The following is a 24,917-nucleotide window of genomic DNA, read 5'->3' on the forward strand; positions in this document are numbered from 1 at the left end:
TGTGAATTAGAACTTTGGGTTTAACATGTCCTGTAGGAAAGAAACTTTCAGATTCATGTTGGATGTGTCAAGTAAGATTGCAGGCAGGAATCCTACTTCAGCCAATTTGAGCAGAAGGGAATTCACTGAAAGATTATCAGAAGCTCAGAGAATACACCAGTAACTAGGAAACTGTGCTGGAACAAAGGCAATTCTAGAGGCTAGAATGTGATCTGATTCATAGCGGAACTATCAGGTTAGGAGCCGAGGTCGGATGTCTCTGCTCAAAATTCAGATTCTAGAAAGGCCACATCTGATTGGCATGAGACTTTGCCATGGGACAGAGGCAGTTTCTCAAAAGGAAATCAGAGTAGATAAGGAAATGGATATTATACAACAACAACAAAAAAGCAACACGAAAAAGGAAGAACATACTTGAATACGGTTTTATGAATATTAGCTACTCCATCAAATAGTAAAAGCTGCACTCCAAGAATGAATAATATTGCCAATTAGAAAATTCTGGAAACCATCTTTCCTAATACTCTGTCCCTCAGACAGGTAACCAGGTTTCTACTTTACCTTGTTTCAAGCCACCATTACCTTTTATCTAGATAATGTAATAATCTCCTAACTGGTCTCCCTGTCTTGATCCTCTGTCAGTCAGTCTTCCACGTGTAAACCAAATGTTTTGAAATACAGATGTGATTTTGTGACTTCCTGGTTGAGTCTTCTTCATTGCTTCTGGATAAAGTCCAGACATTCCACACAACCTGGGCCTTGCTTACCTCTCCAGGCGCATCTCTCACCACTCTCAAAGTTCTACTCCTTCCAGCCTAAAATCCTTTGCCAAAAAAACAGTTGATGCTGCCTAGGACCCTTCATGCCATAGTTCTCCACCTCTTGGAAGTGCTTTCTGCAAGGCTCATGTCTGGATTAAATGCACCTTCTAAGTTTTTGATAGCAGTGTTTTTCAAAGTGTAGATAGATCAGTGATCTGAGAACTGCCAGTCCTTGACAAGATAATTACAGAAATTAGAATTGCTGTGATATTTTATTTTACAAAAATAATGGCATTGGATTATAATTTTTATTTTTAAATTGGTACTTCACAGACTTTGAGAAACACTGTTCTATGGTACCCTGTGACATTTTTATCACAATACCTGCTAAGTTGCAATCTGTTCTAATTTTCTATTTCTCTTTTCATATTCCCCTCCTTGAATGGAAGCTCTAAGATTTCAGGAGCAATGTCTACTTTTTAACAGTAGTCTCAGAGTGCCTGGCACATAGAGGACTTAAAAATACTTTTTTAGTGAATGGAAATAATAATTAGTTTTAGAGAAACAGTAGTAGAAAAACTGTAGTCTGAAGTCTTTGGATATCCCAGCTAGCCATCTCTGTGCAGATCATTTTTCCCCAATCAGATCAAACCAATTTCTATAGGATAAAGGAGTCAGACAGAACATTTTTTAAGAAGTAACAAGTAACAAGTTACAAGTTAAAATTTTGAGTGTTCCCAGCCTTTGAGCAGGTGATAGAATTATAAATCCTGTCCTCAACAAAACAAAACAAAAAACAACCCACCCCCCATACAAACATACATACACAATATTTGCATATAGTATCACAGACTGGTTAAAAAAACATGCTCTGATTCAGGGATTATCAATAATTTTGGTCCCAGCACCCACTGACAAATATTAAATTCCCCAAGAAGATTTTGTGGATTACATCTTTCCATGTTTGCCATATTAGAAATTAAACCTAAGACTTCCTTTTTTTTTTTCTTAAAGAATACACATTATTCTATTAGCTATGGTCATTAGAACAGCGATATAAGAACATGTCATTTAGCCTCTGGGAAATCCATCGAGCGTCTTTCTAGAAGTACATATTAGCTATTGCACATACGAAATTCCAAACCTGACATTTTCAAGGAACGACATTTTGCACATGAATAGTTGCCAATTTTATGTAATTCTATACTACATATTATATATGTAAAATCGGGTCCACACACAGTGTATGTGTACCAGTCTCACACAAGACTGGGCTGATACTATTCTTGGTCATAATCTTCCTCATCTTCATCTTCCTCAGTTTCTTCCATTTCTTCAACTGGAAGAGCAGCTGCTTTCTCCTGTATGGCTTTAAAAGCCTGCTCTTCTTCCACACTAGGATCGTCCATTTCTGTAATTTCGGCTCCACTGGGGTATTCTTGGTAAACTGGTGGTAGAGCTGGGGGTGTATAGTTGTCTGGACTATATTTATGACCCCAGCCTATGTAGAAATTTTCGAACTTTCTATAAAGTTTGAAAAGGAAGTAGATGATCATTATATCATTTTTCAGTAAGAAAAGTTGATCCTTCTCTTCTGTAAAAGCTGGTCACTCTCAGTGTCATAGTCCAATAATTTTAAAACACTCCATTTGAAGTGCTGGGGATGAACTAGCCCTCAATGATTCTTCTACCACAGGACACTACTGTGATCCAAAGTGCTTAAGCTGGTTAAGAGGCTGGCCAGACTCTGTCAAAATGTACCCTACACCTAGACCACCATCTTTAATCATTTAACTGCTATTTTCAGGAAAAACAAAACAACTAAGTTAAAAAGTTACTAATCCTCTTTAGAGTTAGGAAGACTTAAAAACTTGCCAACCTAGCAAATTGTTGGTATGGCGGAGGATGCTTGTGATTGGTTACAAACGTGTGTGTGGTGTTTCAGGCCCACCCAATATGCAGTTGTTAGGCTTTATCTGGCAGGCCTTGCGGGAAAACTGCTGTTTCCATGCCAAACTCGATGCCCAGCCAGTGCATTGCAGTCTCTAAAGGAAAGTTCTAGTCAAGGACTCTGACCCATCCGGCCTGCCATGCTCTTTGCATAGTTGAGTTCCTAGCACAGCTGCCTTCACTCTAGGTCTTATCGGAGGCCTTCAGCAAAGGTCTTCAGGTGCCTCTGCCAAGGCCTCCTTACGGGGTTGTGGAAGGGGGGCACCTTAAAGACACTTCTCTCTACTCTGACTCAGTACTCGATACTTTTTCACTTCTAGCCCTTCCCCCCACCCTCCACCAGCTCCCTGGGCCCTTGAGGCCATAAAATTGCAGAAGCCTGATACCTGGGGACTCCTCAATGAGATGACCCCTACATCTACACTGACCCACCGGCCTTCCATCGGTGTGCCATTCCATGAAGGAAAACGGGACAGGAGCAGTCAGAGTTTTCTCTTGCTTATATTGTCACAGTAAATGATCAAAAGCTTAATTCATTTTTGGCTTGTGACTTTAATGGCATCTCTCACATTTGGCCACTCAGCTCTCTCTCCAGCTTAGCTGAGCTTCTGACACTGGGTTCCCAGATGAGAAATGGAAGCATAATACAAATGCAAGTGTATGTTCTGGGTGAGGGATAAAAGGACACTGAGTATCGGGGCGCCTGGGTGGCTCAGTCATTAAGCGTCTACCTTCAGCTCAGGTCATGATCCCAGGGTCCTGGGATCGAGCCCCGCATCAGGCTCCTTGCTCCGTGGGAAGCCTGCTTCTCCCTCTCCCACTCCCCTGCTTGTGTTCCCTCTCTCGCTGTGTCTCTCTGTGTCAAATAAATAAATAAAATCTTAAAAAAAAAAAAAAGGACACTGAGTATCCTCTTGATCCTAATTCTCTTGAAAGTGATAGCTAAAATAATACATATTTTAAATTATTTTTCATCAAGATATCCAACAAAAATTATATGAGATTCAAACTAAACAGTGCATAGAACTATCTCCATTAATCCTAGAAAATGAGTAAGTCTATTACTGAAATAATCAGAATAAAAACCATATTAGGACAGAAGTCTGAATTACTCTAGTGTTCTAAATTTGACGCTTTACTATGTAATATAGATGTCACTTGACTGAATCTTACAGCACACACACTTGACATGCCAAGATGAGTTAAAACAAGAGTAACCCCCTTCCTCCTTCCTGAGCATTCCTGGCACGAGCCTTGGCTCCAGAAACAGACACCACTGAGAAAATCACTCCAGTGAGAAAATAGCTTCACAGATTGTGGTGGTGTAGGTTCCCTGGGAGTGGTCAACTCGGCAACAGGAAGAAGCTCGTTGTAGGCAGTGACATTGTACCCGCTATGGAATCTGGGGACTTCATCATCTGCCTCCAGCCTCTTGCTCTCTCTTTATCTCAGCCCCATTTTGTAAGCTGTGAAATGGAGGACCTCTCTCCCCAGAGTTGTGATAAGAATTCATGGGGAAGATGTAAGTACAAGTACTGAACATGACATCTGGCTCACGGCCTGGACCTTCCTAGGTATCCCTCCTCCCGACCCCTTACTCTGGGTAGACTGCCCCATACTCTTTTTTCCCCCTCCCATCCTGGTCTGGGATCTCACCCCAGCTTTTTGTGAGTGGCTGCCCTGAACAACCACCCAGGGCAGCCTTGTCTGTTACTGTGGGGTTACTCTAACTGCCTCACCCAGGTTTGTGCTTCACCTGGGGAAGCAGGTGAGGGAGGGGAAAAGGAAAAAAAAAACAAAACTGGAACATAACAACATTCCAGCGATAACTATAATTTCCAGCATATTAAATAATCATGGTAACGGCTTTGTATACTTACTTGCCATTGGAAAAGGCATACGCTCCAGGCCAAAGGTTGGATCTCAGGACTGCAATAGCGTATTGAGGAATGAGATTTGAGGACCGCCGTGTTGTCCAAGGTGGTATATTCTGGATGTCTATAAACCAAAGGGAAATTCAACAGCTTAACTCCTAAATAGATAGGGATCTACTGTGTAACAGAGATCTTTTTACAAATATTAAAACACACATACTTGACATATAAAGAAAAATGAAACATCAGCAGCTTAACGTAAAAGCAGAAGGATAATTTATGAACACCGTGGAACAACAAAATTGGATTATTTATATGCCTGTATTGTGCAGGTGTGTGTCCATCTGTGCAACAGAAAAGTTTTATTAAGAAGGAGGAGAACTATGTGGTAGAGAGAATATTATTCAATGACCAAATAAAAGATCAAATTATTATTATGAAAGAGAACAAGAGTTACAAGCAAAACTGCTCCAAAACTGAATAGGAAGAAACAAGACTAAGGAGGACAAGAGTAGACTTAAAAAACCCACAGTACCTCAGATGACTATGTCATGTGTTTATGGCCATAGGTTATGGTCTGCAGAATGCAAGACAACTGTCAGCATTTCCCGTAAGAGCTGCAACCAATTTACATTTCTTCCCCGCATCTCCCCTTCACCCTCTGTCCGAGAGAGTTGGTGGTCAGGCCAGCTGTATTCTCCAGTCCCCACTATCCCAAAACACATGAAGGGGAAAAGGGATGAAATTTTGGCTCCTGTTCACTTTTTATAGGTTTCCAACTCCCATTTATTACCATATAGCATACACAGTATATTATATATACATGCATAAAAACACTATAGTATAGGGCGCCTGGGTGGCTCAGTTGGTTAAGCAACTGCCTTCGGCTCAGGTCATGATCCCGGAGTCCTGGGATCGAGTCCCACATCGGGCTCCCAGCTCAGCGGGGAGCCGGCTTCTCCCTCTGACCCTATCCCCTCTCATGCTGTTTCTCTCTCTCTCTCTCTCTCTCAAATAAATAAATAAAATCTTAAAAAAAAAAAAACACTATAGTATATATATGTATACTGTATTAGTATATTATATGTACATACATAAAAATATACTACAGTATATATGTATACTATATATACTATATTATATATACATAATATCTACATATGTATATAATACACATGGTATATTATATAGTTTGTGTAAAATTACCTAAATCTTCAGAGATTGGTGTCAAAAGAGGAGGCCCCACTTCCTGTTCCATATAGTCAGGCTCTTCTCCTTTTTCTTCTTCTTTTTCTTCATCTTCCTCTTCTTCCTCCTCCTCACTTTTTTGTGTGGGGTTGAACCAATTACAGCGACCCTGGGAATGAGTATTGCAAGATTTAGTAATCTAATGAGGACCTTAAAATATTGGAATATTCATTTGGATTAAAGCAATTATCTGCAGGAGGTCCTACTGTATGGGAATTTGATCAATCACTTATTCATTCAACATCCCAAGTACTAGGTTTTTGATCTAGCTTGTTTCAATCAAAAAATGGTACAATTTATTTCATAAATTTGCCAACTTCTTAAAGTTACAGAGCATTTATATTTTGAAATCAGCAAAACCTTAGTGAAAAAAATGATGCACTTTACTAATTTGTAATAAATAATTTACGTGAAAGTGGTAGGGTACTATTATTAGTAGCAATAACAAATTTTTAAATGTGATATTAAGTTAGGTAAGGAGGTTTGGGGTTATTACTCATTTAAGTAACTCTTATCCAGAGATGTCTAAGAGTCCCTCTTCCATAGATCCAAGGGTAATGACTTTCTACCTGCACATGAGGCGGTATAGCAGGATAATTAAGAGGATGGACGCCAGATCCATTCTGCCCATTCACATGGGACTCTGTTGCTTATTAGCTATATTCCTTTTTCACATTTTCTAAACTCTCTGCCTCAATGTCCTCATCTGTAAAATCAGGATAATATTAGTCTTCCATACGGTTGCGAGGATTACATGAGATAATACATATCAAGTGCTAGTAAGAGCACCTGGCAGAGGAGGTACCAGTCCAGCACTACTTGTTTTCATTTCTGTTATAATATTTTATTTTTCTTGGTATAAAAGCTCCATGTATTACAGAAATAGAATAAAAGAACTGTTCCCAAAATGGGAATGCATCTATCTATATTTAATGTATAAAATAGAATTTCACAACACACATTCATCTAAATCCTCACATAACTTGTCAAATTCTCCATAGAAATATTTATTTCTATTTGGAAATAAAAATTTGCTCAAAGATCCCAGATCTACACTACCTGGCTGTTTCATAGTACTCTGTGTTTTTATTTGATTTTTCAATGGTTTCCTTGTCTAGGATCTGAAGAACTTTGTTTTGTATATATCTGTGCATGGTAGAGAGAATTTAACAAAAATTTGCTGATTGGCTGAACAATTGAGAATTGCAAAACCCCTACCTGAGAGAGAATGTGTTGGACATGATGAACCCAATTGGATAGGGATTCCACGAGATCAATCACTTGGATGCCTTCAAAATCGGGGTTTTCTTCAAAGCTATCTCGCCTGCCTTCTACCTCTTCCTCCTCCTCTCCTTCCTCTTCACCAAACTGATAGAATCCCAGAGGGCTGACATGGGTCCCTGCTGAAATTCTGGCAATTTGTGCTCGTAAGTAATTGCTCTCATTTCCTGGGAAAGGTGGGTAGCTTACAATGGGAGTCTCTAAATGCCCAGTGAAAAATTTCTTGATCTTTCTTGCAATAACAATTTGTGCAGGCGTAACCGATGGTAACTTCACCCATGGTCCTCCTGGTTCGTTGCAAACAAAATACACATATTTGTTGGCCCCTGTTCTACTTTCTTCTTTTGGTATAGGCTGTGGGGTCTTGTAAAATGTCCTTGGTAATTCCTCTTCGTCATTTTCATCAGCTTCGCTGTCTCCATCGTCCCTCTCTTCAGTTACATCTTCGTCTTCTATGTCCTCTTCATCTTCTCCCTCACGGAATTCTACTTCAGCTACAATATAATTCATTTCCAGACCCAAGATCTTGCCCCAGAAGCGGCATCTTTGGATTGGGTGGGTGTCAGTAAGCTGCTTGAGGGCAAGAAATACACGATAAGTCTCATCGGTGCCCAAACCAACTCCAGCTTGTTCAAAATAAAAAGCTGACTCCATTACATTTGGGAGAGAGTTTTCTGCCTGGGAATACAAAAACACTGTGGTTAATGTTAGAAAACTGCTTGCTTCCCTTTTCCTTTCTCAACATCTTGGTATTAGCTCTACCTTCTCTCTCCACCATGTCTTCGACATTTCTTACAAGTTTAGATCAAACTCTGACAATTCCTCTATTCCAATTTTTCTCTCATTACTTATAAATGTAACTTTTACCATTGTGTCTTATACTTACCAATATAATAGTTGCCTTGTATGTGTGTATCTTAGGGATAATTTAATAGGTACTATGAATAATAAAAATTCAACATCTTCTTTTTATAAAAAATATTTCAGTGGTCCCTTTACTATCCTGAAATAATAAAATATAATCTATCTCCCTACATATATTTAGAAAAAGTTTATATATGTTTGTATATATTACTATATTTTTTCTTAGTAATAAGTATTTATTATGTACATATGATAATATTTAGGGTAAATAAAAATCAATATAGCCCTCTATATAAGGTAATATATAGGATAAATAAAAGGAAGATATAATAAAACAAGTGCTCAGACATGACTTCCCTTGAAAACATAATTTAGTCAGGTGTTTGCCCCTACTTATAATAAATACTTTTAGATTTAACATAAGGAAGAAAATAAAAAATGATTTTATAAAAAATAGAAGTGAAAAAGCAGTCTCAAGTGGACCCTAAGAAACATCTGTGAGAAAGTAGAGAATAGCTTTAAGTAAGATAGGGATCACTTGCAAATTTTAGATAAATTTAGACAAATTTTAGACATTGAAGATGGAGAATTGAGAGCACTTTGCTGTTCTAACAAGTGATCTGCTCTTGTTTATATTATAATTTTGGTGTCAAAATAAGCATGATGACTTTTTACAATCCTCATCTCTTTCATTTTGGCATGTGTTGCACCACTCACTTTCTTTCTCTTTTTCTTTTTTATTTGAGTGTATTGACACACGATGTTACATTTGTTTCAGGTGTAGCCATAGTGAAGTTTATACATTATGCCATGCTCACCACAAGTGTAGCTTCCATCTGTCACCATACAATACTATTACAATATCATTAACTGTATTCCCTACACTGTATCTTTTATTTCTGTGACATTCATTTCAAAACTGGAAGCCTGTGTCTCCCACTCCCCTTCACCCATTTTGCCCATCCCCCTACCCCCCTCCCCTCTGGCAACTATCACTTTCTTCTCTGAATTTATGGGACTAATTCTGCTTTTTGTTTGTTTGTTTATAAATTTGTTGTGGTTTTTTAGATTCCACATATGAGTAAAATCATATGGTATTTGTCTTTCTCTGTCTGATTTATTTCACTTAGCATTACACATTCTAGGTCTATCCATGCTGTCACAAGTAGCACAGTGTCATCCTTCTTTATGGCTGTGAAATATTCCCTTGTCCTTATCCATTTGTCTTTCAGTGGACATTTCGCTTGCTTCCATATCTTGACCATTTTAAATAATGTTGCAATTAACATAAGCATGCATATATCTTTTCAAATTAGTGTTTTTGTTTTCTTTTGGTAAATACCTGGTAGTGGAATTATTGGATCATATGGCATTTCTATTTTTAATTTTTTGAGGAAACTCCCTACTGTTTTCCACAGTGGATCTCACTCTTCATCCTACTCTGCCCTCTGTAACTATTTCTTCTTAGTCTCTAATTGGCTCCTTTTCCTTAATTGAGCCCTAAATATTCATGTCCTCAAATTTCAGGCATCATTCAGTACTTTATGCTTAGAAGAGTGCTTCCACACACTACAAGTGTTATGTGGTTGTTTAAAATCCAGCTCTCTTACTTTGACTTTTCTCCCATGTTCTACACCTGTTTCTAGGCACCTATGAGAAATTTCAGCTGAATAGTCTACATATACTTCAAATTAAGATTGCATTCATATTTCTTGCAAAACCTTCTCTTTTTACCAGTCTTTGCCAATAACATCACCATTCACTCAGTTTCCCAAATTAATTTCATCATCCTGTTTCTTCTGACTCTCTAGACTTTCATATTTAACTAGTTAGAGTCCTATTGATTCTACCATCTAAAGTGTTGTTCGCATTATTCCTTCCTCATTAGCTCATTTCTACCATACTAGTCTCCATCCTGACTCCTTGTCCTGGCACAGAAGGCTTCGAATGCTTTCCTTGCCCCTGTTCCAATCTTTCTTCTTTCATTCTCCTCCATGTTATTACCAGAGTTACCTTTCTAAACCAAAAGTCAGACCATTGCTATTTTCTATGAAAAGCTTCTATTGACTTCCCATCATATAGAAAAAAGAAATTTCTTATCAATGCACAAGAGCAGGCTGGCTTAAACACCTTGTTTGCTTTGTTTCTATCATTCCCTCAAATCCATGTTCACTTCCCCAAACACTGCATAATGTCTCCTGACTTTGTATTGTTCTTTTTGCTCAGAATTTATTCCTTATAGTCTTTATCTTGTGAACTTCTACTTGTCCTTCATGACCCAAGTGAAATATCACCTCCAGTACAAAGTCTTGCCCAATTCCCAATAGTGGAGTTATTTATTGCTCCATTCGGTTTCATAGCTTGTCAAAACAATATAACAATTGCTACTATCCATTAAATTCCCAGTATGTGCCAAACCCTTCATATATAGTACTCTACCTCTTGAGTTGTTGCCATGTGATTATCCCTGAGGCTTGAAAAGGTTAAATCACTTACTCACAGTCACACAGCAAGTAAGTGATTGAGCTAGGATTCTAGTTCCAAGCTCCTGTTTTTCCCACCAAACGATGCTATCTCTATTATTGTGCTAATCAAATAGTTTTATAGGCTTTTTTGCTTCTTTCACTAGACGTGAGCAACTTAAAGTCAGAAAAGTCTTTTTTATGTGTATTTCATTTCATGTGTATATTTTTTTCATGTGTAGCTGGCATGCGGTAGGTAGTCACAGTGTGAATCAATGGGTGAATGAATAAATGAAAGCTAAAAACTAGGAACAGGAATTCTCATGCGGTCAAAGACAGGAATAGAAACATGAACACTCTAAGTCTTAAGTCTGAGACAGAGTTGGTCACAAAGCTCATATTTCAACGCTTCCAAGAGCTATGTGTCTTCCTGTTGCTGCATCTTTCTACTGTCTGAGGTAGAACTTTGAATCTTCATCTGATGGCTCAGCTCTTCCTGGCTCTAAATCGTACTCCTCATTAGGAAGAATTTATGAAATCTGGCTAGGGGGTTCAAGTTCCAGGACCAAAACATCTTATTTGTGTTCTCACTCCTAGTTTTTAGGATGCAGATCCCTACCATGTCAGACCATGCCTAGAGAGGGCCCAAAACTCCATTCCTATACTGGAGTGTGACTTCTCTTTGATAAACTCCTCCCTGAGGGTGTCTGCCTATCTGCCTGATCCCCACACACTGATTGCCCCCAGACTCGTCATCACTGTGTGTGGCTATTTAACCGCATGTTTAGAGTAAGATATTTTCAGAAAGGGTTCAGCCAATGTCAACTCCTTGACAACTATCACCTGCGCCTTCTGAGCACTCCGTATCCCACTGTGTCAGGTCGGTCTCCCCACAAAGCTTGCAGAGCCCTAGAAGATGAAGCTGCTGTCTAGATCCCCACTCTCCTATGTTTTTCTTGACTGAACTCTCCACCTTTTTCTGAAAATATCTTAGACCAAACATCAAATTTGCAAGTATACAGACAGATTTTAAGTAGTCTAGTGGTAACACAGCATGGAAGCTCAGTAGACGTATAGTATAAATCACTCAGTAGTATAAATTACAAGCATGCAGGTATTCAGGAAACAGAATACTTGATGCTATTTTAAAAATATTTGGAGCAAAAATTTCTGTGGTACAACTAATTTTATTCTTGAATGATAGTTTTTTATCTCTGACACCAGCTTTCTCTGTAAATATTTTCAACACTTTGTCTATAGTGATTAAAATAAATATTTTATCCCTCTCCTCTTATATTATGTCCCATTGATGTAAAATGCATAATATCAAGACATAATATGAGGAAGTTGCCTTGGAAAATAATGCAAATAACATTAAAGGTACTTCTAATTATTCTAGTAAATTAAAGGGGCAAATAAGCAACTTGTTTTAAAGCCCAACTTTTAACTATCTGACAATTCATTGATTCAATAAATATTTAATAAGAAACAGCTTTAGACCCACATCTATATCAGGTACTTTGGAGAATATAAAAGGTGAATCATTTTCTCTGATATCAAGGCGCTCAACCCCACAAACATATAACAAACAACCACACCTATGAAATATTAAAACACAATGTAAAAAAAATAAGAAACCCTAAACATGGATATGAATGGTGTGAAATGAGATTGCAAGTACTATTTAGGAAACTATAAAAGACAGCAGATAAGAATTTCAAGCCACACCCACTCATCTCAAATAAAACCTTAAGATCAAACTATTCAAATTTATAGACTTGACTTACTATTTCATCTTCCAGTTCTTGGTCAGCTCCTTCCAAATTTCCGTGGAGAAAAAGAGCCTTTTGCTTCTCTGCTATTTCATATATTGGAAGCATCTCATTCTCATTTTGGAGTGTATCTAATTTTTTCCTAAAATGTGCCATCTTCACATCTTGGCTGATACTTTCAATGATGTCCACAGCATTTTCAGGACGCTCATCTAAGACCTTGGTCAGCATATCAGAAAGATGATCATATCTACCCGAAAAGAGAAAATTCCAGATAATATCCATGTCAAACAACGTTCGAACAAGCATTGCATGTTTCAACCTGAAAATGCCTTTGTGTCAAATTATAAAATATGTTTATTAGATTTTAATTCATATTTATAGCTTTTTTAATTTGGAAGATTTAATAATTTGTTTTAATAGAATGGCCAAAAAAGAGGATGAAATTCTTTTTGTAGGCTTTTTATTCAATAGAGTAAAACCAATATCAGAGCTTGTATTTTAGTAAAAGACTGTTTTAGTTACAACAAAAAAATATTTTTCATGACTATCAAAATAAGATCTGCATATAAGAGAGTTAAAGTCATCTGTTACTGAGCAGTTTTTAAATGCAGGCTCTAAAGTACTTAGAAGATAATAGTGAATATTATAGAAGATATTAATTTATGATCTCAGAGACTTAGCATTTGGCAATAAAATAAAATTTAGATATTTAAGTAATGTCAGTTCCAAAATAATTCAGTAAAGGAAATTTTTCCATTTTGATGTTTTGTGTTCAGTTTTAAATTGTTAGTGAACTCTCAAGTATTTATAATGAGTTATTCTGGAATTTTAACACAGTTTGTAAATTCATGCTTGTTATTTAACCCAGAGAATTATGACAATAAGTTTATATGACAAATTCAAGTAGAATCCACTACTGAGTATAAATCACATCCTTGAAACTTAGTTAATTGTAGTTTAAAACAGGGCTTTAGAAAAAATCTTTTGAATTGTCAATCTCAGGGTTTCTGGAAGATTTCTCACATTAAATATTAATTTAAAAAATTCTTCAGACCTTAAAATTACTGTGACCAATTCTCCTAGTTTGCCCCAGACTGAGGGGTTTTTCAGGATGCAGAACATCCAGTGCTCAAATCAGGACTTCACTATCTTCATGATCTCTTTTAAACCATTCCATAATTCCTAGGTTTTATTTCTGTGTGCCAAGGGTCTTTAAAGAAGTTAAAAGAATCCCCACCAAAGACCTATTTTGAGTTCTGTGATGCAAAGAGTTATTAAGCCACTAACTCTCTCCTACTAATGCAGACTTTTCAAATATATTTCTTTTTTTTTTTTTTAAGTTTTATTTATTTGTTTGACAGAGACAGCCAGAGAGGAAACACCCCGGGGGGAGGGGGGGGAGAGGAGAGAGAGGGAGAAGCAGGCTTCCCGCTGAGCGGGGATCCCAATGCGGGGCTCGATCCCAAGACTCTGGCATCATGACCTGAGCCTAAGGCAGACACTTAACGACTGAGCCACCCAGGCGCCCCTCAAATATATTTCCATTCACCCACAGAAACACACTCTCACACAAAGATACTCACACCCCCTTTTCTTTGCCAAATTCTCCTCCCTCCTTTTTCCCTTTAAGACTTACAAATTTAAGCCAGACTTGCTACTGGTCTTCAGCAGGTAGGCCTTAGCACTCTGAATGGCAATCTCAAGCAGGCTGGGGGCCACTTCAGAGACCCCAGGCTCAGCGTGATCCAGATCATAGTTACTGTTTGAGTCCTCCTCCTGAAAAACGTTAAATCTCAGCTCTTTTTGTTCAGAGTTGTTATCGCTCATATCTTCTGGTCCATACAGGAGACGTTTGGTTTGCTGAGACTGTTGAAAGATGTTTCCCTCTGATTGGCATGTTTGAGGAGCAGTCGATTCTCCTTTATCAGATGATTGTTCCAAATGGTGGGAGCGAGGTGTCCCAGCTTTGGGATTCACATTCACAGTGGTTTTGTCTGACTGCCACGGGGTCGCAAGCTCCTGTCCGGCCAGAGCCAGGGTTGAGGGAGTGGAAGAGTCCTCCTGAGGAGGGGAAGGTGGAGATGATGCACCTGGTCCCGTAAGGTCATCCAGAGGAGTGCTGGATCTAGACAGTGGGCTCTGAGGAAGGCTGCTTCTGGGTTGGGGTCCAGTTTCCGGCCACTGCTCCGACTCCAGGGGCTCAGATAACGCAGACTCGGGATCTTGGGAAGAAGCTGCTATTTCTTCCCATGGCCGCCCTGCTTCTCCCGGTTCTTGGTTTTCTTTTTCTTGCTTCAGGGATTCCAAGTCTTCCATGGAAGGAGTCAAGAAAAAACAAAGTTCTGGATGAAGGGGAAGTGCAGATATGGAAAGAGGCAACGCAAGGCAGTCGCTTTGCTGAGGTCGGCTAAGCGGTTTCTGGGTCCAGGCGGCTCGGCAAGTTGCAGCGTCCTATCTCCATAGCAACCCCAGGCAAGGGTTCCTCGAAGGGAAACCACGCACACCTGTGGCCAGGATTCTAGGGAGGAGACCAAGTAAAACGAAAATGCTAGATTTGTGATTTGGTGAGGTCTCTGCTCCTCTTCCTACCGCAGCCAATCGGGCCTCCAGTTGACCAGTCGTGGTTGGAAACCTGAGAACTGGTCCGGCGCCGCGAGAACAGAAACAAAGGAGGAGGAGCCGGGAGAGTCGCGATCCAGCGCGGGAAAACATTCAGGGTCTGATAGTTTTGATTCAAGGTGCGCGGAAAGGGGTGAGTCATGCATTTAGTGGAGAGATAATGCATTTACAGAGCGAGTGAGTGAGTGAGTGAGCGTGTGCGTGTGCGTGTGTGTGTGTGTGTGGTGCGACAGAGACACAGACAGACAGACCTTGGGAATCCGGGGCTGTACGTGCGAATGAGATGGCAGTGTGCAGACCAGAGAGTCCAAGACTCACACTTAGAAGGCAGAGATTTCTCATCTGCGCCATCCAAACTCGAGAGACTTTTAGAGGATAAACAAGGAAGTCCTGATTTTTATTCTTCCCGGGCTCATGGAATCTGCCAGATGAGTAGGCAGCATATTACCTTGAAGGTGAAGGCAATGTAGAAGGTTATCCTATATAAATAACACAACTCATGGGTTACCTGTTTTCTAATGATTGAAGTTCAAATTAACCCTAAAACTATATTGGTATAATATAATCATTTTTGATAATATAAATGTGAATTCATAATTCTGCAATATTTAAGGTTGTGACTATCACCTAATTCATATTATTCAGTCTCCAACGTGAAGAAGTTATAAAGGATGGGACCATATCTGGTCTGGACTATAAACAGTATATTCATTAGACTTTAATGTTCATTTGTCCTGTATTTCTTTTTTTTAATAAATGAATACTTGGTTTTTGACACTTTACATTGATATAACTTCCAATTATGCAAGATGTTGGTCATTAATTTTAACTTCATGGAAGAACATAATCCTTAGCTCTCGCCCACTCCCAATTTGGTGGGAGAATTACGGAACCCTTCCATAAAAGTGTGGACCTTTTATCCTTCACAGAATACATGTGTCTGCACACAAAATGTTGCATATAATTTCTGCTGGTTCAGGTACTCCTTGAAGTCAGACTCCCCAGATTAGAACCCTTGGAATAGACTCAAAAAATGAAAGAAAAACTAGAGTGATAAATTAGGGGAGAAGAGCAACTGAAAGAAACACCTAAGAAAACGTCCATTATTTTTCCTGCTTTATTTCCAGCCCAAACATCTATCTAGACTCTGACTCTAGTAATCCTAGAGTTGCTTCTCATTCTTAGAATAACTATCAAAGCTCCTGGCCTACTTACCTTTCCATTTTCATCTGGAGCCACTCTCCCTTGTGTGACTACCCTGATTTTTCTTTCATTCACTCAGATGTTCCATATTCCTTCTGACCTCAGAGCAATTGCAGAGGCTATTTCCTTTGCTTGAAAAGTTTTCCCTGTTCCTCCACTTAGTTCTTTTCCTTAGGAAAACCTTCCTTGATCCCATGGACAATTTCAGTTTCCCTTATTATGTGCTATCATAGTACCCTGTACTTTTCATTCTTAGCATTAATCACAATCTGCCATGGTAATGAACTCCTAGTGAGTTTCACCTCCAGAGGCTTCCCTGGGTTCCTGAAGACCAGAGAAAAAGCGTCTCCTGCTCTGGGCAGAGGGATAGGGGAAAGTAACCATTCTCAAAAGTGCCCAGAGCTCTCTGTTCTCCTTAACAAGGATTGCCCTCCAGGAAAGCTATTTTACCAGAGCCTAACTAATTTTTGCAAGGGTTTTGTTGGGCTTTTTACTGAAGCCTAACTGACCTGAGGGGAGATATCCAAATCTAGCCCACTCTAGCCTTTCTATATCACTGGAGGTTGGAGAGGGGGAAGGAAGCTGAGAAACATTTGTGAAGGCCACACCCTGGCAACATGGATGGATTTACAAAGGACTGAGACCTAATTATAGGATTATGGAATGCTTCTCCTTTCTCCACACCTTACCACCAGGGCAGTGGGCCTTCTGTATAACAACAGGGGGTTACACCGGAAGAACTGCAAACCTGAGATCCATTTAATAAGGAGTCTCTGGAGAAACCCAAAGGCAACAGAGGACACAGAAACAAGGACACTAGAGAAAATTTTATCCTCTGAAACCACAGCTGCAGCAAACAGTAAACACAGCCTAACTCTTAGCTAGATAAATATAATACCTCACACTAAGGGTCTATGTATATCAGTTCCTTTTACCTGATACATCCTTCCAGCTTTCCACAAAAAATTACAATGCATGCTAAAAGACAATAAATAGTCTGAAGGGAAAAACTAGCATCGGAACCAGATTCAGATATGGCAGAGATTTTGGAAATATCAAGCCTGAATTTAAAATAACTATGATAAATAGGCCAAAGGCTTTAATGGAAAAAGTGGACAACATGGAAAAACACCTGAGTACTCTAAGCAGAGAGATGGAAACTGTTAAAATCAAAAGGAAATACTAGAAACCAAAATCACTATAAAAGAAATGAAGAATGTATCTAATGGTCTCATCAGTTTAGTGGACATGGCTGAGGAAAGAATCAGTGAGTTTGAAGAGAGGTTCATAGAAACTTTTCAAACTGAAAAGCAAAGAGAAAAAAGAATTAAAAACTAAAAATAAAAAGGAACTGAATATCCAAGAGCTGTAAGATAATTACAATAGATGTAAAATACACTTAAGGGAAATAGCAGAAGGTAAAAAAGAAAGGAACAGAAAAAATATTTGTAATAATAATGGCCAAGAATTTTCCAAAATTACTAACAGACACCAAACCACAGATCCAGGAAACTAAGAGAGAACATGCAGGATAAATACTGAAAAATCTGTATCTAGGCATATAATATTCAAATTCAGAAAAGCAAGACAAAATCTTGAAAGAAGCCAGAGGAAAAAAACACTTTACCTGTCTTTACAGAAACAAGGTTAAAAATTACATCAGACTTCTCTTTAGAAACCATTCAAGCAAGAGAGTGAAGTAAAATATGCAGTGTTGAAAGAAAGAATACCCCACCAATCTGGAATTCTGTATCCAATGAAATTATCCTTCACAAGTGAAGGAGATATAAAGACTTTCTGAGATGAAGACTTGCTCCCTGCAGACCTGCCTTGCAAGAAATGTTAAAAGAAGTTCCTCAGAAAGAAGGAAAATGATAGAGATCAGAAAGTCAAATCTACACAAGGAAAGGAAAAGTGTTAGAGAAGGAATAAATGAAGGTAAAAATCAAATCTTTAATCTTATTACTTTTAATTGATCTAACAGGTAAGAGTTTGATCAAAATACTTATACAATAATTATTGGATAAATATAGCTTATGCATAAGTGAAATGATGGCAGACGGATTTGTGTTCAGTTACAAAGAAAGGAAGAAGTTCTCTGTGGGTGTTAACAAGGTAAGCTACTTTGGGTTATACATTGATTGACCGCTGGTTTTATCTTCAGAAAGTCCGCAACTATGAGCCTTATGATCAGATGTCTGTTCTGCTGACTTGTCAAACAATGCTTAAAAGCAATTGCTGTTTTGCCCACTCCAAAGGTTTTGGCCCAGTTCAAACAAAAACAGGTAAGGTGGTTTCTCTACAATGGCCATCCCAACCCCCTTTTAAAATGGATTGTCATGTCAGTTTTTCACCTTTCCCCTTTTTGATCTAGATCTTTCTCTGAAAGCTTCATAGATCTCAACCATTGGAAGGCATTGCTGATCGACCATCAAGCATCAGTGATCCCGTGTCACCATGAAGGCTCATTCTCAGTGTGTCGTGTCCACGTAGGAGGGAAAGTGATTGTCTTAGGAGCCTTAGGCCACATTTGAGCAACGTTAGTACCAGAGCAGAGAAAGGCTTTATTTACCGTCAGATCCTAAGGCCAAATATCTTCTGCAGTTTCTGGAGCTTCCTCATGGAATATCTCATACGCTTTAGAAATCATTTCAAAATGCTAAGTGACCATTACCTGGGTGGCATCCTTATAACATTGAGCTATATAAAGGACACACAAAGTTTTACAATGATAAAAATTCCAATAACAATATAAACAAAATGTTGAGTCCAAATTGGAGGATTGATCTAAACCAGGATGCAATTCCTGAGGACAGTCAGCTAAAAAGAAATCAGTGGACACTGATTTAACCACATGGATTGTGCCTGGGTTTTATATAGTTCTATTTCTACTTCACCAGAGCTGTTTGCCCAAGTACAACCGGAAGTATTTATCCCAGAGCAAACCCCACGTTGTTCAGCTCGGAGGGAACCAAGAACAATTCCATTAACGAATATAACTTGTGCAAGGGAGTCCAAAGATTTTTCTTGGATGGCTATTGCTTTAGCAACAGATTTAACAATGTCCCTCTGGATTTCAGAGAGATTTCTGCTCGTGTATTCATTTATGGGCAGTATCTACCCAAGGAAAAGTAATCTGCCAAACCTGGCAGCTTCGCGGGGTTGACACCAGCAGTCACTGATCACCCTTGACTACGCGTGAAGCCAGTGTGTCACTGTAGTCTCTGAAGTAAATTTAAAGGGATGCCCAATGCTAAGTATCTGATTGATTATACAAATGAAATAGGTGTAACCAATAATCCAATTGCACAACAACCTTTACTTTGGCAGGGACCTAAATAGTGTGTTCCCTGTAAGTCCTTTTGCCAAATACAAGTAAAAATATACCCTGAGGAAGCACACATTATGGAGTCATTATACACTGTAGTTCAATCGATAAGGTGGACCTGTTTTAGCAGGGAAATTAACTTAAGAAAGGAAATAAGGAGTGGCAGTATTTTAAAAATATCAATAATCTGAGCATGTCTGAAATGTTGAGTTATCAAAAGCTAAGGAGTTCACCAGTATTGTAAAGCAGATCTAATGTGAAATGGATTAAGAGCAGAGTCAAAATAATGTTCATGAGTATACAGGCCCGGTCCAGAGTCTTGAGTGAGCTGTGCACATTAGGTGCCATCTTCATTGTCCTAGTCAGTTTGGTTCAGAGGTCTCCAGCGTTTGTACAGAGCCGGATGCCAGGCGGAGACTTCTTTAGCTGTGAGATGTATATCCAAGCCTCGAGTCCCTGAAGTTTGCCTCCCATTTGCGCAGTGAGTGAGGAGGACCTGATATAGTCTCTTCCAAGGAGATTCTAAGGCAGTTATTGTTCTTATTGATTTCAAATCACAAGGGTGGGAGAAAATTACAAATGTTAGTTTGGAAAGTCAAAGCCAGATATTTGAAGAAACTAAAAGAATTTAGGATCCAGTCCAGCTTACAGGTGTATAACAGAACCTGAAAGACAATTAATAGGGCTAGAATCTAATATAGATGAAGGTACAAACCTAACTTATCTATCTAAAATTACACCAATTTTTTTATTTTTGTTTGTTTTTTTATTTTTTTTAAGGGAATTCTTTTTTTTTTTTTTTTTGAAGATTTTATTTATTTATTTGACAGAGAGAGAGACACAACGGGAGAGGGAACACAAGCAGGGAGAGTGGGAGAGGGAGAAGCAGGCTTCCCGCGGAGCAGGGAGCCTGATGTGGGGCTTGATCCCAGGACCCCTGGCTCATGACCTGAGCAGAAGACAGACGCTTAACGACTGAGCCACCCAGATGCCCCACCCCAATCTTTTTAAATCAAAGATCATGACAAAACTAATCTGTTTAAGCTTGGCCTGTTTATTTATATAAAAGCAGCAAAGAGAGTGATTGGCTATATAAATTTTTTAAAAGATTGCTTTGTTGGAACTTTGTAAGCAAGGTTACTAGGCCAATTTTTGCAAATAGTTCTTTAAAGCTGTCTGGTCATACCTGAGTCTATGCACCTACCTCGCAAACACTAACGTTTTAGTTAAAGCCTTGGCAAGGTAGCCAGTTTTTTAAAAATTGTGTCCTGTGATAAGGGGAACAACTTCTCATTGAATTTATGTAAACAACTAACACTATTGTTTGAATTCTAGAGGGGTCAGGTAGAGAGGAAAAGATAAATGTTTCATCTTTGTTTACAAAGGTTGATCTTACCAAATTGTTGAAAGCTTAAGAGAAAAGATTTCCCAGGGTGCCTGGGTGGCTCAGATGGTTAAGCGTCATGATCCCGGGGTCCTGGGATCGAGTCCCGCATTGGGCTCCTGGCTCAGCGGGGAATCTGCTTCTGCCTCTCCCTCTCTGGAGCTCTGCCTCTCCCCTTACTCATGCTCCCTCTTTCTGTATCTCTGTGTCTCAAATGAATAAATAAAATCTTTAAAAAAAAAAAAAGAAAAGATTTCCCTAAATCTGGAAAAACAAAAGATTAAAAACCAGTAACACTTTTGAAAAAAGTTATGAAAATTATAATCCATATTCATCAGCTCGTTAATTGCATCAGTCCTATGTAATTAATATTTGTTCTGCTTGAGTACAGTTTTTTCATTTGTTTTGTTGACCTTGCCTGATTATCAACAGTGATAATTTTAAGAAATTTGTAAGGTTTTCATTAAGTCTTATGTAATTTGCCCAATGAAGTGGGTCCCTGGATATTGTGGAAGGTATACCCTAAATGGGAAACACATCAACATTTTGATAACCCATTGTAAGTGGCAGCTGAATGAAGTCCAGCTGCAGATGTTCAAAAAGTCCAGAGAGAGGAGGTCTGAGGCCTCTGAGGACCAAGTTAGTTTTTCTTAAATGCACTAAGGTGAGTGAAGAAATGCAAAAGCCAAAAATGGTTTTGCCAGGGAGCTGGGAAGGACCAAGTGGCCATCCTAGGTTTCCCATAGCCCTGACTGTTCATTTAATTTATAGCCATTGTTTACCCATCTTAATTTCTGTGATTCAAGAGCAGACTGTTGTTATGTTACAGGGACATCAGGATGGCAAGAATGTGGTAATGAGGGGCCATTTTTTGTAGAAGCAGAATATACTTTACCCACATGTGCCACAATCTTTATAGATTTTATTGTCCATTGTTAAAGATCTAAAGAGAATTCACTGCAATGGAATTGACAAGAAAGTTTGGTTATTTTTGAGACACACTACATTTTAAGATAATAACTGGAATTATAAGTGATAAGTAGATTTGGGGAATCTTGTTAAAAATATTCAAAAGGCTTTAAAATACTTGGTCAAATAGGATCATAAGTCTGTGAAACAATACTCAGTTATCCACTTAACCATGGTGACAATTAAAGACTTTGCATGCAAATACAGAAAGTTAATATAGATATAGGAAGCTTAACTCTTTCAGTAGAAAATCCTCAGTTTTAATTAATCAAAAAACTGCCAAAGCCATTTTTTAGAAAAAACCTTTTACAATCTTTTATCAACAGCAGACTAAGGGCCCAAGAAGCTTGGTCTTTTTAAAAGCATCCCAAATTCTAATTTTGCAACAGCGTACTTTTATTTTAAAATAAATTCATTTTAATCTTAGCCAGCTTGACCACACGTTAAAATTCCTTTTTAATGATTTCTTTTCCACAGATCTTCTCAAGTTTCTTTTTCCATTTTAATTTTGTCCTAAGTATCCCATCTTCAAATAACCAGCTCACTATAGGACAAAATTACTTTATTTTTCCTCAACAAAAATGAATTTCCATTCATTTTTCCATTCATCCTACTTTTGTTTTATTTTATTTTTATTTTTTGCATACTGAAATATTTCCCTTATTTTTAGTAGTTTTAATTAAATTTATTAAAGTTCTTAACTTTTAGAAACCTTAACTAAGAAGTAAACAGTTTGTGAGCTTTTACATTAGCATTCTGTGAATTGGCAAACTGATAAATACTTTTTATGACTTCTAGAAATATGTGATTTTTATAGTATAATCTTTCAATAAAGCATAAAATGTGTTCACAAACAGATCCAAATATTATCTTTAGTTTCTTTGTAATAGAGCCAAATGTAGATAAGCCTATGTTCAGATATTAATGTTTCATTATTTTATCTTATTTAAAAATGATCTAGACATTTAATACATTTAATACATTTAATACAAAAAAAATTTGCTAAATTAATTTAGCAAAATTCTATCAAGTTTCAAGTTAAAACAAAGATTTTGGAAGCTATTTTTAAGTAAAAGTTTCATCATACCAAATTATTGTCAACAAATTTTGTAAGAGAGATGACATAAGCTATTTGTAGAGGCCGCTTTTAGGCAATAGGCTTGAGCAATGGAAACTGGAGCAGAGCCAAAGGGCCCACAGCGACCACTGGAGCTGATGCGAACAGGCTCATTAAGTCATAGGCCCTAACCAACAATAGGCTACTTACAACCAAGCACCATTCCCGAGATTACCAAAAAAGGGAAAATTGCCTACATTCCCATACTTCCTCACTACACCCTATAACTATAGGCTCCCCGCCCCCAACCTCGTCACAGTCCCTCCTCTGCTGTCCTGTTCGCTGCTCCCTTACAGTGTATTCAATAAACTTCTATCCCCTGTGTTCTGCCCGGGGTGACTTCTTTCACACCTGTGCCACCGGCCCCCACCCAATCAAGACACCCCACATTTGGTGGCCCACACGGGGACCTTCTGCTGGCCTGGAATTCTCCCTGGATTTTCTGAATTGACAAGAAAGTTTGGTTATTTTTGAGACACACGACATTTTAAGATAATAATTGGAATTACAAGTGATAAGTAGATTTGGGGAATCTTGTTAAAAAATATGCAAAAGGCTTTAAAATACTTGGTCAAATAGGATCCTAGGTCATTGTGAAACAATACTCAGTTATCCACTTAATCATGGTGACAATTAAAGACTTTGCATGCAAATACAGAAAGTTAATATAGATATAGGAACCTTAACTCTTTCCGTAGAAAAGCCTCAGGGACTTCTCAGGACTTTCCATTAGTGGATGGACTCTAATACTTTGGGAACTGATGACCCCCAGCCAAGATTGCTCCTCAGTGGAGACTTGAAGCCCCTGGGGGAATCTGCTGGACCGCCCTTGCCCAAAAGGGTGAGAAATTTCCCCTCTTGCCATTTGGAGGGATCCTGCTCTCCTTCTTCTTTCTCTTCTGGCCCTTCGGCAGCCAACCCTAGTACTCCTCAGGCAACTGAAGATCTCTGGCCAGGGCAGCTCCCCAGTGTGTTTGGAAGGTCTGAGGGCCAACAGGTCAGACTATCCATGCCCATGAGGACGAAGGACCCCTTTCCTCTAACCTTTTCCACTCTGTCTCCTCTGAGGTCTCTGTTCCCAGTGTGTGGCACAGTTGGCAAGAGCCACCCATCCTGGGTAAATCCACCCTTTACAGACTCAGTTGGGACCCTTTCCTGACGCTGGCTAACAGCTACCTCGCCTCTTGGTGGAATGCCCCTTTGAGAATTGGCAGCCCGTCTTTCCCACTATGGGACAAACCCCCGCTATTCCTTCTGACTTGCCCTTGGGTTGTATTTTTAAAAACGGGAACAAATTTGACCCCAAAAGCCTAAGAAAAAAATGTCCCATCTTTTTATGTCATGTTTCCTGGCCTCAGTACAAACTCCCAGGTCAAGAGGTATGGTCCCCCACAGAACCCATTCTTATAATACTATTTTCCAGCTTGACCTTTTTGCTGGAACTCCTCAAATGGTCAGAGATCCCATATATGCAAGCCTTCATGGCATTGTCCCCAAAATCCCGACCGCAAATATTAGAATGTGTCTTGTTCCGTTTCACAGCCCATCCGACACTGCGGACATTCTAGATGACCCCTCTTTTATTCCACCCCATCGTCTTCCCCTACCCCTGAAGACCCAGGTTCTCCCGTGGACTTAAACTGCCCACTTTAGATTTTCCCACAGGTACCCCAGGTAAAAATTGACAGTGGGGAACAAACTGATTGACTTTTAGTGGACACAGATGCAACATGTTCCGTATCAAAGCTGATCTTCACAGTGTCTTCACCAGGAATGATTTCCATCGCAAGAAACCATGTCCTTTGCTCACCCATGAGAAGCAACTCCTCATCCGTTCAAGTTTGATCCTGAGATTGCAGCAATTCAATCACATCTTCAGGCTCCGCTTCCAATTCTGGTTCTACAGACCTTTAATTTGTAAAAAATACAGTACCTGAGAAACACAAAAAAGTGAAACACAATAAGGTGAGGTATGCCTGTCATGGCTATGGGAACATTAAAGAGGTAATAAGCCTAGAGGACAGGGAATCTGGATGGCAGAGGGCTTGGGATGGAGCGGTGCTGTTAGAATATATGAACTGG

General features: G+C 38.9%; 1 protein-coding gene across 1 annotated transcript; it reads right to left on the minus strand.

Annotated features, from left to right (window-relative positions):
- Nucleotides 1-782: 782 nt before the first annotated feature.
- RSPH4A (radial spoke head component 4A) lies at nucleotides 783-14,714 on the minus strand. Its single transcript, XM_036082261.2, has 6 exons — nucleotides 13,852-14,714; nucleotides 12,228-12,462; nucleotides 7,052-7,792; nucleotides 5,792-5,942; nucleotides 4,592-4,709; nucleotides 783-2,285 (listed from the first exon to the last, which is right to left on the minus strand). The coding sequence occupies exons 1-6, from the start codon at nucleotides 14,529-14,531 to the stop codon at nucleotides 2,042-2,044; spliced, it is 2,169 nt and encodes a 722-aa protein (XP_035938154.2). The 5' UTR covers nucleotides 14,532-14,714; the 3' UTR covers nucleotides 783-2,041.
- Between the last annotated feature and the right edge of the window lie 10,203 nt (nucleotides 14,715-24,917).

The sequence above is a fragment of the Halichoerus grypus genome, chromosome 9 (genome assembly GCF_964656455.1).
Source record: "Halichoerus grypus chromosome 9, mHalGry1.hap1.1, whole genome shotgun sequence".
NCBI classification, from domain to species: domain Eukaryota; kingdom Metazoa; phylum Chordata; class Mammalia; order Carnivora; family Phocidae; genus Halichoerus; species Halichoerus grypus.

Bases quoted from the DNA above. Each gene is read 5' to 3' on its own strand.
- RSPH4A (XM_036082261.2), bottom strand. From the start codon at position 14,531: ATGGAAGACTTGGAATCCCTGAAGCAAGAAAAAGAAAACCAAGAACCG. The intron at 12,463-13,851 runs GTAAGTCTTAAA...CTTTTCGGGTAG, and splicing joins AGCAAGTCTGGCTTAAATTT to ATATGATCATCTTTCTGATA. The intron at 4,710-5,791 runs GTAATTTTACAC...TTTGGTTTATAG, and splicing joins ACCAATCTCTGAAGATTTAG to ACATCCAGAATATACCACCT.